The sequence below is a fragment of the Protomyctophum bolini genome (assembly GCF_963924005.1).
Source record: "Protomyctophum bolini genome assembly, chromosome: 18".
In the NCBI taxonomy this organism is placed as follows: Eukaryota; Metazoa; Chordata; class Actinopteri; order Myctophiformes; family Myctophidae; genus Protomyctophum; species Protomyctophum bolini.
Window position 1 is genome coordinate 2,380,479 of NC_137879.1, and position 20,000 is coordinate 2,400,478.

Here is a 20,000-nt window from a genome sequence, read left to right on the forward strand (position 1 = left end):
ACAAAAAACATGCAGTAATCCTGGTCTCTAAACTGCCTCCCCCTGGCCAGCCGGGACGCCTGATGGAGGGGAAAGGAACTGGTTGGAATAACGTGTTCCTTCCACGCGCTACGTCCAACCAGGGAAACTCCCCCCTGTCAGGTGTAAAGGAGCAACTTGGACACTCAGGCATGAAGGAAGCATGAGTTAAAAATGGGTTGCAAAATCGTGCGATAAAAAGTATATAAAGAAAAAAAGAACTGCTGGGTCACTGGCTGGGCCATACATATTACACAACTACTGTTTTGATGTGACGGAGGCGTGGCTTTCACTAGTACGGAAAGTGCTATTTCAAACCGTGGGCTGGGTCGGGCTGGGGGCGAGTTCGGGTTCGACACATAATGACACGCCCAAATTTGGGCTGCAAGTGTTAAAGGTCTAATATAATAATAATAATGAGCCATGTGTATTGTTGTCCAGGTGGGAAGGAGAACGTGTCTCTGGCCGAGGCTCTGAACCAGGCCCGTCTGCCCATCATCGACTTCAAGACGTGTAAGCAGAAGAAGTTCTGGGGCGACCGCGTCCGAGACTCCATGATCTGCGCCGGCTTCAGAGACACCTCTGGCCCGCCGGCCGCCTGCCAGGTAACCGATAAACACCTAAACGCCTTTATTGAAAAATTACTTGGATCTAATTCACACCAGCATTTTTCCCCAGCCGAGCTCTTATTTTGAAAAAAGCCACATTTCCAGACTTCCGGAAGTAGTATTATCCTAGTAAGTTTAACAGGTCTATGCCGGGCACTGGAGATCTACAGCAATGGTGCAGAAAGAATGAATAACTACCGTTAAACTACCTGGTAGTTTGACCTGCCAGGTAACATGTTTCATTTGGAACCGTTAAATCAGTGGACCCAGCGTCCTGGGTGTCGGGGCGTGATTATTGAATAGGACGGAGACCTCCGTTTTGGCCGGCCAAAGTGTTAACTACACTACCTGACCACTTAGTAGGGTTTCTCTATAACATAGACTGAGAAATATAGTCTATATGACCGTACAGTGTCTAATATTGAAAAACAGAAGATAGAAGGTACAAACTCACAATGCATCAAGGTGGCATGCAATGGATGCAAGGCTCTGCAGTGACGACGTCGGAAGACTTGTAGATCTGACCTTTTGAAAGATAAATAGGGTTACATTATGCCCAAAATAAAACAAGCAGATCTACAATGCCCCCACAACACGTTGCAGTGTGAGGGTACAGACCAACTATTGGTCCGACTGTCATTAGTCCGATACTCTACCCCAAAACCCTAACCCAGGGGTGGGCAACTGGCGGCCTGGGGGCCACATGCGGCCCCCACCTTCACTTAATGCGGCCACGCATGGTTAATATCAGAATACTGATATGGTATTATTGATTGCAGCCGTTTACAATTCCAAACCCGCTTTAATTACTTCATGAATAAATGACTATAGTACTTAATGACTAGTATTAAAATATTGTCTTTTTGTGTCCAATGTAGTTATGTTAACAGTTCATAAAGTCAACGTAACTATAAACTAAATGCATTTGAAATTCATGAAAAAGGTAACTTTTCAGGATTCCAATGAAAAAAAATAGCCGATCTTTGAGCTCAAAACGCGTCGCGAGATCGGCAATTTTTGCTACGACAGTAATATGCACTGTGACCCCCTCTGGAGTGAGTGTGGAAATATATTGGCCCTCGCCATCGTCAAAGTTGCCCACCCCTGCCCTAACCGCAAGCACGGCACAGCGCATGTCGGACCAAACGCATGTCGGACCAAACGCATGTCGGGAGCGACGGGTGATGTCAGACCTTTGGCGTGTCTCACTGCGTGTGCATCCCCGCAGTGAGACACGCTGTGGGACTGAGAGATTTGGTGGAGGGGGAGAAAGAAAGGAGGGAACCAAGTACAGAGCCTTGGGGACTACAGTATATATATATATATATATATATATATATATATATATATATATATATGAATGGGTTAGGGTTAGACTGAGTATTTATATAATTTGTCCAAAGTAAAATACCGTGACACATAGTAATAAATAGTACACAAGTGAAATTCCGTTATGGACAGATGAGTGAATTAAATCAAAGTGTTATAAATAGATGAGTGAATTAAATCAAAGTGCTATAAATAGATGAGTGAATTAAATTGAAGTGCTATAAATAAATAGATGAGTGAATTAAATCAAAGTGCTATAAATAGATGAGTGAATTAAATCAAAGTGCTATAAATAGATGAGTGAATTAAATCAAAGTGCTATAAATAGATGAGTGAATTAAATCAAAGTGCTATAAATAGATGAGTGAATTAAATCAAAGTGCTATAAATAAATAGATGAGTGAATTAAATCAAAGTGCTATAAATAGATGAGTGAATTAAATCAAAGTGCTATAAATAGATGAGTGAATTAAATCAAAGTGCTATAAATAGATGAGTGAATTAAATCAAAGTGCTATGAATAAATAGATGAGTGAATTAAATCAAAGTGCTATAAATAGATGAGTGAATTAAATCAAAGTGCTATAAATAGATGAGTGAATTAAATCAAAGTGCTATAAATAGATGAGTGAATTAAATCAAAGTGCTATAAATAGATGAGTGAATTAAATCAAAGTGCTATAAATAGATGAGTGAATTAAATCAAAGTGCTATAAATAGATGAGTGAATTAAATCAAAGTGCTATGAATAAATAGATGAGTGAATTAAATCAAAGTGCTATAAATAAATAGATGAGTGAATTAAATCAAAGTGCTATAAATAAATAGATGAGTGAATTAAATTGAAGTGCTATAAATAGATGAGGTCTGGTCCACAAGATTCACTACACCACCAAGATACCCATGTACCTGTCTAGATACTTCCTTAATGTAAACAAAGTCCACACCCACAACACCAGAGGGAGTGAAACAAACCATGTACAGCCCAGATTCGGCACAAACAAGGGACTAAATTATTTCCACTCCTATGCCACCAAAATGTGGAACGCCCTACCAACAGTCATTAAGACATGTGAATCCCTTGACTCCTTCAAAACCGCTCTCAAAGGGCACCTATACGGACGGCTGCAATTCGAAACTGGCCCCATAAAATCTGAATCCCCCCCTCACCCCTTTTCCCCTCACTGTATATGTTTCTTTTCCCTTTTTGCTTCCTTTATGATGAATTCCTGTTCTGTTCTTTAACTACATAGAAGTGTCTATTTGTACGTCTCTAAATGTTTTGATGAATTGAACATGGTGGACCCTGTTGTAAACAAGTGTATAATGCTTAATTGGGTCGTCCACTCACAGTTAGCAGTCTTTGTATTGAGTTTGTGCTTGAAATATACTGTAATTCTACAAATATTTAAATTAGTGATGCACCGAATATTCGGCCGCAGAAAATATTCGGCAGAAAATGGCTAAAAAAGCATTTTCGGCCTATTCGGTTTCGGCCCGAATAGGCAGAAAATATATCACCGAATAGTGTATGCAAATAATGCATTCAAATGAGCTGAATAAATGTTTTATGGACCCATAACAGTGATTATTATTGAAGTTAAGTTTTGCCATAACCATAAATCAGGTAGCTTTAAGGTACGGCAATGACGGCAATGGTAGGCAAAAAAATATATAATATTAAATATATTCGGATATTCGGTATTCGGTTTTCGGCCAACTGTTTCTTATATTCGGTTTCGGCCAAGAATTTCCCTTTCGGTGCATCCCTAAATTCAATCAATCAGAACTCACCTCCTCCTCCTCCATGTCTCTCTCCAGGGTGATTCAGGAGGTCCCCTGCTGTGCCAGCAGGACCAGGACCGCTGGGAGGTCCATGGGGTGGTGAGCTTCGGGCCCATCGGCTGCACGGTGGAGAACAAGCCCAGCGTGTTCACCCGCACCGGGACCTACATCCCCTGGATCGAGGCCACGCGCATCAGAGACTTCTTCCTGCACTGAAGCGTCTCTCTCTCAGGGGGGCAAACTACGCCACCCGGTGGCCAGCATGAGAACTCTCTGTCCTCGCTCTGTTCCAGTTGATGGATTCATTCATTATGATTAGCAGTGGTGGAAGAGAAAAGTGCTCCGATTGGATTACTTTAGTACAAAGTATACCACAATATATACAAATACTCTGTTACAAGTACAAGGCCTGTATTCAAAGATATAACCAATACTTTTGTTAAAAGTACTGAAGTCTTGGCAGAAAAACTGTATCAAAGTGAAAAACTAAAAATACTAAAAAGTGTTTGTCAAAACACTTTTTGACAAACAGCAACTCTTAAAAGCAACGCACAACGGCGAGCTTGTAGATTGGGCTATTTTTCGTTTAGACAAAGTATAAAATAGGGTTAAGGTACATTTTTGTAATAATTAATAATACAACTCTGCAAAGTAACGTATAGTAACTACAGCTGTCAAATAATCGTAATGGAGTAATACATTTTTTTTTAAGCACAGCGTACTTTCGCCTTTTGAGATGTAGTGGCGTAGATTCCGTAGAAGCATATAAACGATAAAGTATCACAAATGGAAATACTAAAGTAAAAGTAACACATTAATTACATAAAAGTGCTTCCACCACTGCTATAGCTCAGTAGCATTTAGCTAGCTGTTTGGAGACAGATAGATGACGTGGTGAATGTCCCTCCTCTTTCATTACACTTTGTACATTTAGGGCTCTGTTTTCATCCATGCTAAACCCCTTATCCCTAAACTACTACTACTACTTTGCCTTTTTTTTTTTTTACTATTTTGAAAAAAAAAACATTTTTAATAGTTCAACCAGCCAAGCTACATTGACACGCTGTGAGATTGTAGATTGGCCATTTTAACTATTCACAAATGTTTAGCAAACTAGTAAAAAAAAAAAAAAAAAAAAAAAAAAAGGCAAAGACGTTTAGGGATAAGGGGTTTAGCGGTGACGAAGATGGAGCCAACAGGCTCTTCCATGACACTTTCAACAGGCTTTAATTAACCCATTCTGACCTGAGATCAGATTCATACCGTAGGTTTCCACTGGACACACACTGGTCTGATTAACCCATTCTGACCCGAGATCAGATTCTAAAAAAATGTCAGTCGGTGGCGCGCTACGAGCTTGTAGGTCTGCTATTTTTGAATAGCTAAAGCATAACATGATGCTAAAACCAAAATGGGTTCCCGTTCAGAATGGGTTAATACAGCATGCTCACATTATCTGTAAATACGTCTCTGATGTGCAATAGACTGTAAGTTATTGTGTTGTTAAATTGTTTAGAATAGATTATGTCGTGTATATTATATATAATATTTAGCGTGTACTAATACTACTAGGGCTGGGCCATAATTATGACTCCGATATCACAATATGTTTTAAACTTTTAGCTCAATGTCTGAACTCTTTATTTTAATTAGCAGATACATTCTGTCACGTTTATTTTTTGTTTTTACTTTTTTTTCCCCCTCCTGCGCAACCATTATTATGCAACAAAGAATATAATGCAAGGTTTAATTGGTTATAATCAGTATAGTTGATTATAAAAATAATAAATCATACTTTTTATTTATTTTTTCCCCCGGGTCGATTCATTGATATACAATAAAATAAAATAAAACCTGCTTCTTAATTATTGGATAAACCAACATGAATATAATTAAGTGGTTTATTATTATTTCCCAGCCCTATGTACTGTACCTCTACTACGGCGATCCCACGTACAGTAATACACTACAGTCAAACCCTACAAAATGCCATTTAGAATCCTTGGTGCTATACAGCATCAAATCAATCAATCAATCAATCAATATGATTGATACAGCATCAACTATGATTGTGAGCAAAGAACTACAGTTAGTGCTATTTAGCACCTTTTTTTTATTTTTTTCATCGTGGAACTCGGGGTGTGCAAAATGGAACCCAAATGGACCCTTCCTTACAGGTCCATTTGGTTCCGTTCACACGCTCTGGAGTTGCATCAACTCTGAGGACTTGACTGTGTTGTCGTAGTCGTGGATCGTCGTCCTCACACTCTTGTCAGACTGACTGATCTACCCGTCTTACATTCTGTGCAATAAATAACCTTTAAAGCAAAACTCAACAGTTATGTTTTCCCCATGGTTTTATTTTATATTGTATTATGTATATTAGTATTATGTCTACTAATGATAGAGCACCAAAGTCTGACGTCATTTACGCATCATGCCTGGGTCACTTCTTTTATTTTTTTCCTCTACCATTCTGAATTCACATCGACGTGTTTGATATCGTGGAACGCTAACGTTACCGCCATTACAATTTCCGGCCAGAAACAAGACTGTATGAAATATGAGTGACAGACTATCGCAAAACGATACAGAGCCACCTCCCTGACACGTGACAATATCGCTTAGTTTGTTTATTTTTGGACCACAATTAACTCACATGAGACGGTTCTAAGATGAGCCAACGATATTCTCCATAGAGAAACGATAGTACGGCGGTTTGGGGTAGGATGAGCGAGTGACGTCAGGACTTCGGTAGTAACTCTACAACAAAAGGGTACGGCGGTTTGGGGTAGGATGAGCGAGTGATGTCAGGACTTCGGTACTAACTCTACAACAAAAGGGTACAGTGGTTTCACAGAACACAAAGCGCACTTCCAGTACAGTTCAAGAAGACTCACTCACACACACACACACACACACACAGGAAAAGAAGCCAGCACCCGCTGTGAATACAGTCGCAATAAATACAAAATGATTCATGATCGTTAAGGCCGGAACACAGACCAATGTACGTGTCCCGACATGTTGGTGTTCAGCAAGAAGTGATTTCGATAGCGAAACAAAAAAACAAAAAAAGATCCACTACTTCGATCAACTCTTTTGTAGGTGGATCCTCATGTGAGATCGACAACGACGAGAGAGGAAGAAAAAGGGGAGAAGAAATTCCAAGTTGAATTTTTTTTAGTCCATTTCTTTCACAATTCTTTCAGTCATTTTTTCCCCTGCTTCCCCCAGAACGCTCCTAACCTTAATTAACACCAGGGACCCGGGTGGTGGTGGTGAACGGGGGAATGGAAGGGGAGGGTTGGGTTGGGCTCCATGTCCAGTGCACAGCGTTTGACCAGTCCATGCCGTCTCTCTCTCTCTCCGCGCTGTGGTTAAAAGCCGTGCACTCTCTCTCTCTCTGATGGCGGGCAGGGGGAGGACAAGGAGGGGGAGCTCTGTCCGTATTTCGGCCCCGTGTCTGTGTCCGATGTGTGGGGGGAGTTCAGTACAGCCTGGAGGACGGGCTGGAGCCTCCGATGTGTTCCCAGTTGTTGTAGACGGCGTAGGCGCTGGACATGGCCAAGCCCACCAGACCTCCGCGCGCTACGCCTCGAAGACCACCTGGAACACGACAATAAACAACAATACACCCGTGAGAAACATCAGAGCTACCAGACCACCTGAGAACTGACCTGGCCTCACCAGGCTTTCCACCACCTTGGAGGAGGAAAGCCTGGTCTCTGTTTCAAAAGTCTGTATGATCCTGTCGGGAGCGGATGATAATATCGTTACGTCATGTTGTAGTATTGTTTTGTAGTCGACAGGCAGGAACAACAGGCGGTGGCAACTTCCTTTTCCCTAAAACCGACTTTTCTCAATAAAAGCTCTCGTAGCCTGTAGCTTTTATTGAGAAAAATCGGTTTGAGGGAGAAGGAAGTTGCCGCCTGTTGTTCCTGCCTGTCGACTACAAAGCGACGTAACGATATCATCATCCGCTCCCGACAGGATCATATACCCATAATCATATATGTCAAACTAAATCTATATATATGTCAAACTCAAGGCCCGGGGCCAAATCAGGCCCGTGAAAGAATTATCTCTGGCCCGCGGGATGATATTTAATTAGGATTAGAACTGGCCCACTGGTATATTATTGCACCGACCACCACAATACTACAAGTCCTGCTTTGTGAGGATCATAGAACAGGACACTGAGCTTAATAATAATAATGCATTTTCAGTTTTAAATTAATTTACTTTTTTGCTATTTGCCTGGGACGTCCTCCTGACCTATGGGACGTCCTCCTGACCTATGGGACGTCCTCCTGACCTATGGGACGTCCTCCTGACCGCGGTGCCCCGGGTGTTGAAACACAGTCCGGCCCTCGACTTCTACAAATGTATTTATTTTGGCCCACCGTGTATTTGAGTTTGACATCCCTGAATGAAATGGTGCCCAGACCACCTGAGAACAGAGACACCAGTCCAGCAGGGGGCAGCATAACGTACTTGTAGATTTGAACAGCATCCCGGTGAGTGTTCCAGCAGCCACGGTGTTAATGTCGTCCTCCGCTCCTCTGGCCTTCTCTATCGCCACCCCGAAGATGCTGTACAGCAACGCTGGGACAGGAAGTGACATCATCACATACGCTGCACACAGTCGAGGCCTATATAGAGCGTCGCAGTCCCGCCCCCTTTCATGACGACGCCAGGGCGCAGGAAATGATTCCCAACGCATTTTTCCCTCATAGACATCTCAAAAGGTATTTATTTAAAGACGGTTACGCCGCGGACAAAGCCAACTCGACTCGCGACAAATCATGACAATAAACACAATATTTTGGACCAAACAAATAATTACAAAGAAGAAAAACAACAAAAAAGTGTTGTGTAACCTGCCGTTTTTTTCTTCTTTCTAATTATTTGTTCGGCCCGAAAAATTGTGTTTGTTGTCATGATTTGTCACGATAAGAGTTGGCTTTTGTCCGCGGCGTAAACGTCTTTAAATAAATACTTTTTGAAATGTCTATGAGGAAAATGAACGGAGAAACACATGGTATGGACACATGGTATGGACATGGTATGGACACATGGTGAAGAGCTTACCCACAGAGCCCAGGGTGTTGGCCCATGATGCTCCCTGCCTCGTCACCATGTTCAGAATCCTGTTGGAGGAGGAAGAGGAGGGTTAGTAGAAGTTAACTTATCTAACTAACAGAATCCTGTTGGAGGAGGAAGAGGAGGGTTAGTAGAAGTTAACTTATCTAACTAACAGAATCCTGTTGGAGGAGGAAGAGAGCAGAAGTTAACTTATCTAACTAACAGAATCCTGTTGGAGGAGGAAGAGGAGGGTTAGTAGAAGTTAACTTATCTAACTCAGAGGTTCCCAACCACTGGTACTAGTACCACTGGTGGTACTTGAGCCTCTCTCTGGCGCTACAATGAGGAGTCACCCAAAAAATGAGAAAAAAGGGGGTGGGCGCTCAGATGGGTGAACCAATTAGTTTCTAACATAGTCCCCTCTATGCCAAACATCACGCTGGCTGGGCCAGGCTACAGCCCTTAACGTAACTCTGAGACATAACTTACAGTATGATAAACATCACGCTGGCTGGGCCAGGCTACAGCCCTTAACGTAACTCAGAGACATAACTTACAGTACGATAAACATCACGCTGGCTGGGCCAGGCTACAGCCCTTAACCTAACTCTGAGACATAACCGACAGTACGGTAAAGTCATACTTACTGGACGTTGCGAGGTTTGGACCAGGACATGTCTCTGGTCTCCTTCAGTCCCATCCTCAGGCCGTTCAGCGTCCCAAACGTTGCCCCTACAGACACCGGGAACACAACTTTAACGTTCATATTTCAATTTTCGTTTATTTCTTGGGAAAGGGACTTGTTGAGTTGATATATATTGTAACTGCACATTGATGTCGTTCAGTACTTTTGATGGGCGGTCTCAGAACTCGTGGACCTCCAGTCACATGATTCTCCAAACTAGTTCGGAAAGCCTGTCTGAACCGAAGTGTCCCCCCATTCCCCCCCCCCCCTGTCAGAAGGTGCATGCATTGGCCTTAACCAATTAAATGCCAGCATCCGTATTGCGGGGGAACGCTTTCGCATTAATAATACTAGAATTTCGGCCCCCTTCGGGGGCCTCATCCCAGTGTCGTTGCAGCGCAATATGGGAAGAAGGAGTTGACAGACTCCACTTCATGTTTCAGCTGTGTTTTTAAACTCAGTAGTGTGCCCTGCACATGTAGTAACGGATGGGTTATAAATTATTATAGTACTGTACTGCACTCCTTAGTATTGCACTGTACTGTAATGTTGTCCTCTGTACTGTACTTTACTGTACGTCGTTACTGTACTGTACTGTACTGTACTGTACTGTACTGTACTGTACTGTACTGTACTGTACTGTACTGTACTGTACTGTACTGTACTGTACTGTACTGTACTGTACTGTTGTTAGTGTTGTTATTGTTGTTTTTCTTATAATGATTATTATTATTATTGTTATTATTATTACATGCATTATTGTTCTGATGTGAGCTTGTTTGTAAATGAGTGAGTTTACAAAGAAGCTTATTGTTAGCTAAGCTGGCCACTTAAGCACCCTGACCACACCCAGCACAATGACATTAGCACCCCTGGCTAGTTACAGTAGCTGGCCACTTAAGCACCCTGACCACTGCAACAATTACATTAGCACCCCTCCCCACCCCAAGGATGGCCTATAGGTGAGGAATGTTGTTTTTCCAGTTGTAGATGGGAGATCATTAAGATGCTGCTGGATCCTGTATTAAGATGCATCCTTACTTCCTTCCTTTCAAGCAAGGGAATTTAATTGAATGCCTGGAAATGTACCTGTAATTGTTTTGTCTGTAACTGTAGAGTTTTTTCCACTTTTGATGTAAGGGGGCAGAGAGGTTGATTTAGGGGGGCAAACACCCCTCCCCCCCCCCCCGTGGCGCCAGGCCTGCAAATCCAGAAGTATAATTTCCACTTTTTAAAGTCCATGCACTGTAGTGAATAGCATTTATCCATTTAGATATATTGAATTACTTATTTTTACACAGGAACATAATGTGTGTCTTTACAATAACTGTAATGTAACAATAATACTAATAATGTAATGTAATAATTATGTAATTAACGAATTAAATGACCTTATTTTATTCTGAAGGCAACCGGATGTCTTAAATTAGCTAGCTCTCAAACAGGAATTTCTAAATTTGCTTATTAGACGGAGCCAACTCGCAGGCAGTGCCTCAGCCCAGATGCAAGAGAGGATCGTTACAGGATTGTATAGGACACCAGTTTTGGTGTGACACAGACGGCTACCACATATAGCTTCATACTGGGTGAAAGTGTCCTTCCAAAAATTATTTTGTCGCTCAAAATTCTTATTCACAATGACATCGAGTTGATGTGTTTGTGTTTTTAGGGTAATTGTTGCATAAGCGCTATTTCGCACTCGAGACCGGGCCATCTCCCTCCCCTGTGTCTGAAGCAGCTAGCATGGAAGCTATATGGATTATGGAAGCTTTCCCTCCGATTGCACACAACCATGCCGTTATCCACGCGTCCATCCGATTGCTTTTAATGTAAATGTCCCATCCACTGAGCAAAAGCGATATAAGCGCCTTATTCATTCATTCGATTCATTTGGGTGTGTGACATGTGTGGGGCTGTGCAGTAGTGCTGTGGGCTTTCGGACGGAGCTGCTGTTCGAGTCGCTGAAAGGGGGAGGGGACTTGGGATGGCAGTGTAGAGTAGGCACGACATTGAGGGGTAGAAACCATCCCGGTCGCGTGGTTCATCTAACGCGTGTGTCACTGTGAAGGACTGGCCCCATTAAGTGAACGTAGTTGGCGACAAAGGAGCAGTGAAAGGGGGAGGGGGCTTCGGATGGCAGTGTAGAGTAGGCACGACATTGAGGGGTAGAAACCATCCCGGTCGCGTGGTTGATCTAACGCGTGTGTCACTGTGAAGGACTGGCCCCATTAAGTGAACGTAGTTGGCGTAGTAGACGCCAACATGACGATTCTGACGTAGGCTGTAGAGGTTGAGCAATAATAGCGTGTTTGACAAAAGTAATATTTAAACAGTAAATAAGACATTTTTGGCGAATGCAATGTAGTCTATATGTTTTCTGGGAGTGTGCAGGTTTTATTTTGCATATAGAGATGTGTGGTGAAAGTGTGGTTCGGTGGGAGAAAGCTGTTGGATAAACGGCCATGTGCTTATGTACCCCTGTCTATTAGGGTAGCAGGATACTGTACTGCACTCCTTAGTATTGCACTGTACTGTAATGTTGTCCTCTGTACTGTACTTTACTGTACGTCTTTACTGTACTGTACTGTACTGTACTGTACTGTTGTTAGTGTTGTTTTTCTTATAATGATTATTATTATTATTGTTATTATTATTACATGCATTATTGTTCTGATGTGAGCTTGTTTGTAAATGAGTGAGTTTACAAAGAAGTTTATTGTTATTATTATTATTATGATTATTATTATTAGTATTGTTATTGTGATTATTACATGGATTATTGTTGTGATGTGAGCTTGTGGCTGACTCACTATCTAGAAAATAAAAACATGGCACTTCATTTAAAATAGGTTACAGACCCCTGTTATATGCGCTTGTTTTGGGATTATTTTTAAAGACCTATTTACTTGTTTCTATGAGACATGGCAACGCCAACAGCGCAGCGAAAGGCATCCACGTCTTTCTCTTGTGAAATGCTGAGATTAGAAACGACCATAATTATTTCATTTCTCAACCTTAAAAAAAAAAAAAAGACATCTCCATAATCCTTGGGAAGTGTGTGTAGCAAAAGTAGTCGGCATTGTCATGGTTGAAAGTATTCATGCAACACTGACGCTGTAAGCTGTGTGATGCTAACGCGCTAACACCGTTAGCATGGTCTGTGTTGGTCAAAGGAAAAAGGATAGATATGAAACTACTGGCCAAAGTGTCATACTAAACACAACACCTAAAATCGGAATGTGATGGTGACCTATTGAGCACAAACAGACAATCATGATTTGCTTGCTGGACCTATAATTAATTTATGTGCATTACATTTCCACCTCGCACATATAAATCAAAAGCAAGATGGATGCTAACGCGCTAACACCGTTAGCATGTTCTGTGTTGGTCGGAAAAAGGATAGATATGAAACTACTGGCCCAAATAAATGTCATAGAAAACACAACACCTAAAATCGGAATGTGATGGTGACCTATTGAGCACAAACAGACAATCATGATTTGCTTGCTGGACCTATAATTAATTTATGTGCATTACATTTCAACCTCGCACATATAAATCAAGCCACAGACACAGTGCAGTCAGAGAGTAGTTCACAGGTCACACACAGGAGCAGTGAAAGGGGGAGGGGCCTTCGGATGGCAGTGTAGAGTAGGCACGACATTGAGGGGTAGAAACCATCCCGGTCGCGTGGTTCATCTAACGCGTGTGTCACTGTGAAGGACTGGCCCCATTAAGTGAACGTAGTTGGCGTAGTAGACGCCAACATGACGATTCTGACGTAGGCTGTTGAGGTTGAGCAAGAATAGCGTGTTTCAGAAAAGTAATATTTAAACAGTAAAGAAGACATTTTTGGCGAATGCAATGTAGTCTATGTCTTTTGTGGGAGTGTGCAGGTTTTATTTTGCATAGAGAGATGTGTGGTGGAAGTGTGGCTTGGTCGGAGATAGAGCACGAATGAACGGCCAGGTGCTCATGCACCCCTTTCTATTAGGGTAGCAGGATAGCAGATCCACAAGCTCACAACGCGTTGGAACGCAACACGTTGTGAGCTTGTCGACCTGCTATTTGTTAGCAAAAGCTCTGTAATAGAAATAATGGTGTCTCACCAGTGATACAACAGCCTCCGATGGTAAATAATAATGTAAATATTAATATTAATCATATTAATATCTCACCAGTGATACAACAGCCTCCCATAGTAAATAATAATGTAAATATTAATATTAATATTATTAATATCTCACCAGTGATACAACAGCCTCCGATGGTAAATAATAATGTAAATATTAATATTAATCATATTAATGTCTCACCAGTGATACAACAGCCTCCGATGGTAAATAATAATGTAAATATTAATATTAATATCTCACCAGTGATACAACAGCCTCCGATGGTAAAGAAGGCCAGTTCGAAGCGTCCTCTGGTCTTATTGGCTCCCGTAGGCAGGATGAACTCGTCGTTGTCCTAGGAACACATACATATACAGTACATCATATATCATATATATATAAAGTATACACATTTTCTTTTCTATTGCCCGTTGTATCATGAGCTACGTCAAAAGTTATTTAACAGATGTAAAAATATAGATCTGATGTGGTTAAGTGATGCAGAGATATTTGCATTAGCAGAATATATAGAGAAAGCTTGGGACATACGGACAAAGAAAAAATAATGTGATTGGTTTTATTTTATGATAATGCTTATTTCTGTTTTTGTTTTGATCAAATACTTGGTGTAACTTCTGTGTGGGAAGTGAACTTGTGATATTGTTTATTTATGTTGTTGGTGTCTTATAATCCCGTAAGGGATGGGTCTTAACGACAAGACACACCACATTATATATATAAACACACCACATTACAACTGTTCAGTCATAAAATTGTCCAAAATCGATTACTATAATTCAATATTAACGATTAATCGATGAATCAGACCCGTCCCAAGCCCAGACCACCCAGTCATAGAATAAACAAGGGGACAATAATTGTCATTCTTCTGCTCTGCCAACAAAATGTGGAATGACCCGACAAGTGACAATAACAGACGTTTAAAATGGATCACTGGGTTTCTTTTAAAAACAGACCTGAAAGACCTCAATATTATTGACAGGTGTTTTTTGTTTTTTTAGACCTCTGGACTTTTTTGTGCTATCATTTTAGCCTGTAAAATAAAAGTATTCAATAAAAAGCAGCCATGACTCACCTGTATCAGGTAGCGAGGGTCCACGTTGAGATAGGGAGACAGAGGACTCATCCCAGTCACTGAAATGACAAATTATTACACCTGAGGGTCAATTATCAGGAGTACAGGACACAGTTAAGGCCTCGCCTCCATCCACTGGCTCCCTGTCCGCTTCAGAATTGATTTTAAGATTTTAGTGTTTTCTTTTTTTTTTTATATATATATATATTTTTTATCCCACGATTTTGTAACCCATTTTTCACCCCTGTGTCAATCATCTAATGTGATCCTGGGCTCTACACACCCTCCACCAACCTAGTCCCCATATATGGGGGACAAGGGGAGACCAACCTAGTCCCCATATATGGGGGACAAGGGGAGACCAACCTAGTCCCCATATATGGGGGACAAGGGGAGAGCAACCTAGTCCCCATATATGGGGGACAAGGGGAGACCAACCTAGTCCCCATATATGGGGGACAAGGGGAGACCAACCTAGTCCCCATATATGGGGGACAAGGGGAGACCAACCTAGTCCCCATATATGGGGGACAAGGGGAGAGCAACGGACTTGAACTCATGCTTCCTTCATGCCTGAGTGTCCAAGTTGCTCCTTTACATCTGACAGGGGGGAGTTTCCCTGGTTGGACGTATAGCGCGTGGAAGGAACACGTTATTCCAACCAGTTCCTGGCTGGCCAGGGGGAGGCAGTTTAGTGACCAGGATTACTGCATGTTTTTTGTGAGGGTACCTACCCTAGGGGACACGGGGAGAACATGCAAACTCCACACAGAAAGGCGTCTACTCTATCACTTTTAATTCCATTTAATTTAAGTCTACCCATGTATGATGTTCCCATGTATTGCCTTATTGCATTTTGCTCTCTTTACACATTGAAATAATGCTATATTTTATCCCCTTCTTTCTGTTTGCCTGTGTATGTTATTATGCATTGTAATGTGAAGCACTTTGCTTCGACCTTGGTCGATGTAAATGTGCTATATATAAATAAAGTTTGATTTGATTTGATTTGATTGAAGGCCAATTCATACTCCACTTTTAGGTGAAAAGGTGACCACCGAACTACGCCTATTCATGGTCCAGTTTTCGCCTTTTCGGTGATCACCGAAAACTACAACCTGACATCACGCCGCGATGGTCAGCGCTCACACAACACATCTCTCTGTTTTTACTAACCGGTCACCTCTTCACCGAACATTGGAGTACGAATAGGCTTTAGGCTCGTCAAAGGTTAAGGCAGTGACATGTACTGTATGTATGTATGTATGTATGTAGCCCCGGTCCAGGGCTTACAGCGAGTCTCTCTCTGACGCCCTGTGGAAGTCCCTTCCGCAGCCCTCTGGTGATATTCTCACTCCCGCGGGTTTTCAAATCCCAGCAAATAAACAAAACGACGTAACTATTCACCGAAACAAAGCCTGCTAGACCTTGGTAAAAGTCTATTCTCGGAGCGGGGAAGCGTCTCAGGTCCCCAGTTTCTCTAAAATGCACTATTTTAATAATTAAATAAAATTAATCCAACCAGATCGGCGCAGGCAAAACCCAGAAATGCCATAGTAGAAGAAATGACTCTGCCCGGTAAATTCAGGGTATACATTGCGTTATTAAAATGGCACAAAGTGCATTTTGGAGAGAAGCTGGGGACCGCTGTAAGCCCTGGACCAGGGCTAGTATGTATGCATGCATGTATGAATGTACATTTATTTACCACTGCCACCACCTATCTTTGTCAGAATATGTGCCCCTTCCAAGTAAACCGTGGATTCAAACCAAACACATGACAGACAGTTGTTTTAAAATATAAATTGTAATACAAACAATGTTTAAATATCACACAACAAATCATTAAATAAAATCTAATATTAGCTAGAAGAGATCATCAGCTATAGAGAAATGCTGTTTGGATAATGTAACGGTGAAACTATTAGATAGAGATAGAGATTAATTGAACAAGGTGGACCCTCTTGTAAACAAGTGCAATGCTTTATTGAGTCGTCCACTCACAGTTGACAGTCTTTGTATTGAGTTCTACTTGAAATGTACTGTAATTCTGCAATCAATCAATGAAAACAGACAGATAGACAGTGCAAAGGCTAAGCAGACCTAACAGCCCCATAATGATAATAATATAGACATAATTAATAAGTGTACTAATAAGGGTCACACATTCTGACGGCACACCATGTACTATAACTGTACAGACAAACTGTAACCTCATATTAGCATCATGTTAGCATCCTTTAGCACAGACTGTAAAGATGTACTCACATGGAACGCCAGCCAGTTCGGAGTGGGAGTATTCAGGAGCACTGCCTCCGAACAGGTTCCCCAGGCCGGCCTTGAAGCCACCGGACCCCCCCGCGGACCCCCCTGGTGGGCTGTTGTCCATGCTGACTGTCTGAACTGACAGTGAACCCTGCTAGCTGACGTTAGCAACCTAGCTAACACAGTGATGCAATCACACACACACACACGCGCACACACAGGGAAACAACCGATGTTGATCAGTTGGTCAATGACCGATAATCGATATGATATTTGAGGCTGTGATGTAATAATCCTGTTCTAACTGAAGTTAAACGTTAAGATGCTGCTGCTTCCATCATCAATCATGCCTCTGACCTCCAGAAAACACGCTCTGTCGTAAAGCATTACGCATAGCAACCGCCGGGCCGGTGTCGTGCAACACTTTACGACGGTGATAATTCTCCCAACTCTTTCACTTCAATGAAGGATCGCAGTTCTAAGTGTCTGGAACCCTGCGCAGTAAAATCCTCTGTGTTTATTTATAACCGTGAGGGTCTGTTTGGTTTGGTGTTGTTGCTGTTGACGCTGTCATAACTTCTTACCTCAGTTACCTGTGAAGGAATCATTCACACCTAGTGGTGGTTGAAGATGCGACGGAGAAATGCTATACTTTCAGAGCCCGGATAGCTCAGTCGGTAGAGCATCAGACTTTTAATCTGAGGGTCTAGGGTTCAAGTCCCTATTCGGGCGGAATAATTTTTCAATGAAAACACTGACCAAAGCGACAGAAAGCCTACATTCCGCTGGGTGAAGAAGTAGGAGAAATGTGCAAACTTCGGGACTTCGGAGTTTATTTGTATAGATATTCCACTGTTATGTTCTTAGTTTACGCATGTCCATTGAAAAACTAATCAGACGTGGTGGGGACAGTTGTTCCACTTTAGTTCATCCTCATTATTAACAAGACTAAAGTTTATTTAAAATAAATAAATAAGTGAGTTTGTTGTCACAGTAGTCTATTGTTTTATTAAGTTATGTTAAATTCGAAGAAAAATAATAAAATACTGCAACTTTTAGCACCCTGAGCTGGAATCGAACTCCCATTTCCAACTCAGCAGACCAGGAAGTCAACAAGCCAGAAGCCACGCCAAGAGATCTTTCAAGGTATGCCTGCCTGGTCTGCTCAGTTGGAGACAGGGGTTCGATTCCAGCTCAGGTTGCTAAAATTATAATTCGGTGTTCGACTCCAGCAAAACAGCCAATCCAGATATTATAACTAAGTGGACACTTCACTACTAGTAGTAATTACTAATTAGACACTTTTCAGCCAGCAGAAAGCCAAGTTAACCAAATTAATTAATACTACTGACTCAGACGAAATGAAAGCCTGGGTATCGAGGCTACTGACTCACTGACACAGATATTATCTCCCTGTTTTTGTGTGAAGCAAAAATAAGGACGAAAAAAAAAAAACATCTGTCTGTATTAAAGTACCAAATAGCTCAGAATCAAACAAACCGAAAGGCTTGCGTCGCATTGCCCTGTCCCTGGTCTCTTTAGGTCATATGGCCCCCTGGTGGCCGATATATACAATGTCCAGATGCGCTCTTCTCAGAGCCCGGATAGCTCAGTCGGTAGAGCATCAGACTTTTAATCTGAGGGTCTAGGGTTCAAGTCCCTATTCGGGCGGATGACTTTTAACAATGTGAAAGTTCGAAAACTCCTACAACAACCAATGTGAACAATCACAACCCAGTGGCAAGAAGGACGTGGAGTTGTGACGAGGAAAGGATGAGATTTGCTACTACCAAACTCTCACAAAACGGCAGACTTCAGAGCAACTAGCCTGACGTTACATACACTGTAGGCTACTCTCTACTTTATATTTTTAAATACATTTGTTGTCTCAGAGGTTTTATACACGGAGACATCTACTGCAATTTGTTCCAAAAGCTTGAGCTAATATTATAACTTGTGCGAAGGCACAATTCTTGAGGATTTTGTCATTGTAAAAGCTATTTTTTCCCCCTTCATCAGGTTAAAATAGCAGCCGCAGAGATACCTATAAAGTGAAGATTCCATTTTAATTTGTATACATACAATGATGTACAGCCTACAACTAGGCTTTACAGCAGGGCAACTGGGTTGTACGTGTTTGACGCGTGCAGTGTGATTAATTCAATGTCCAGAGATTTGTCTTACTTTCGATATGTCAATCCATTTATTGATACTCAGCAGTAGTAGTAACAAACGTATAAATAAACTGTAACTATTAAACAAACAAAACAACTGAACCTATAGTGACCACGCCCGGTCGAAAACTGTCTCGTCTTCCCCTGTCGCACCTGAATGCCATCACAGTGACAGGTAAATGAGCGTTTCCATGACAACCAATTCTCATGACGTCATCGTAAAGAAGGACATCATTAATTAGTTTAAATAAACAAAACAAAAAGCATTTTGGCTCCAACAAATGATTATAATGTATTATTTTGAGTTAGTGTTTGTAAACAATTGTAAGTATTGCCTTTGTTAAATGTTAAATGTTTGTCTGTGTCGGACCCCAGGAAGACTAGCTTTTGTCAAGGCAAAAGCTAATGGGGATCCTTATAAACAATAAACAAAGTATGAAGTTTAAACGTAAACGTGTTTTCTAATTCCATGAATAAAGTCCATTTGAGATGAATTGAATCAACAACAAAAAATACAATTAATTAGTACATAATAATTCACCTCCAAACGGTAACTGCATGGTGGGATATAATTATATTTATTTAAATAAGCATCATATGTAATAGGCTAAAACTTGACTTCGTGTGTCGTTTTTTGTGTGCGTGTCATCAGTTTTCTTGCTATTTCTTTTTATTTTCATACTTCTTACATTGTCTTCACACAGAGGGAGCTTATGTAGAAAAAAGAATGTCACTCGATTTTTACACGCACAATTTGCACAAAGACAATCCTGCCGTGAATGTAGGCTAATGTTACGCATGTGATGAATTCAGTCGAGTCAGGGACAAATTACA

The 20,000-nt window shown here is 41.5% G+C and overlaps 2 protein-coding genes across 2 annotated transcripts in view; one reads left to right on the plus strand and one right to left on the minus strand.

Annotated features, from left to right (window-relative positions):
• Positions 1-3,956, plus strand: part of LOC308333232 (chymotrypsin-like elastase family member 2A) — a gene marked incomplete at both ends in the record, with an annotated part of 6,916 nt that extends 2,960 nt beyond the window's left edge. The window contains 2 exons of the mRNA XM_080789471.1: positions 460-623; positions 3,777-3,956. Coding sequence (XP_080645597.1) covers positions 460-623; positions 3,777-3,956 — 344 coding nt within the window. The remainder of the gene's footprint in view (positions 1-459; positions 624-3,776) is intronic.
• A 2,123-nt stretch (positions 3,957-6,079) lies between these two features.
• Positions 6,080-17,362, minus strand: timm23a (translocase of inner mitochondrial membrane 23 homolog a (yeast)). Its single transcript, XM_080789474.1, has 7 exons — positions 16,996-17,362; positions 14,728-14,786; positions 13,893-13,986; positions 9,476-9,560; positions 8,835-8,893; positions 8,238-8,348; positions 6,080-7,349 (listed from the first exon to the last, which is right to left on the minus strand). Exons 1-7 carry the CDS (start codon positions 17,114-17,116, stop codon positions 7,231-7,233), a joined length of 648 nt encoding a protein of 215 aa, XP_080645600.1. The 5' UTR covers positions 17,117-17,362; the 3' UTR covers positions 6,080-7,230.
• Positions 17,363-20,000: the final 2,638 nt, after the last annotated feature.

Coding starts and splice junctions, on each gene's coding strand:
- timm23a (XM_080789474.1), bottom strand. CDS start 17,116: ATGGACAACAGCCCACCAGGGGGGTCCGCGGGGGGGTCCGGTGGCTTC. Junction 8,894..9,475: donor TCCAAACCTCGCAACGTCCA/GTAAGTATGACT, acceptor CTCCTCCAACAG/GATTCTGAACATGGTGACGA. Junction 7,350..8,237: donor GATGCTGTTCAAATCTACAA/GTACGTTATGCT, acceptor GTCGTGTTCCAG/GTGGTCTTCGAGGCGTAGCG.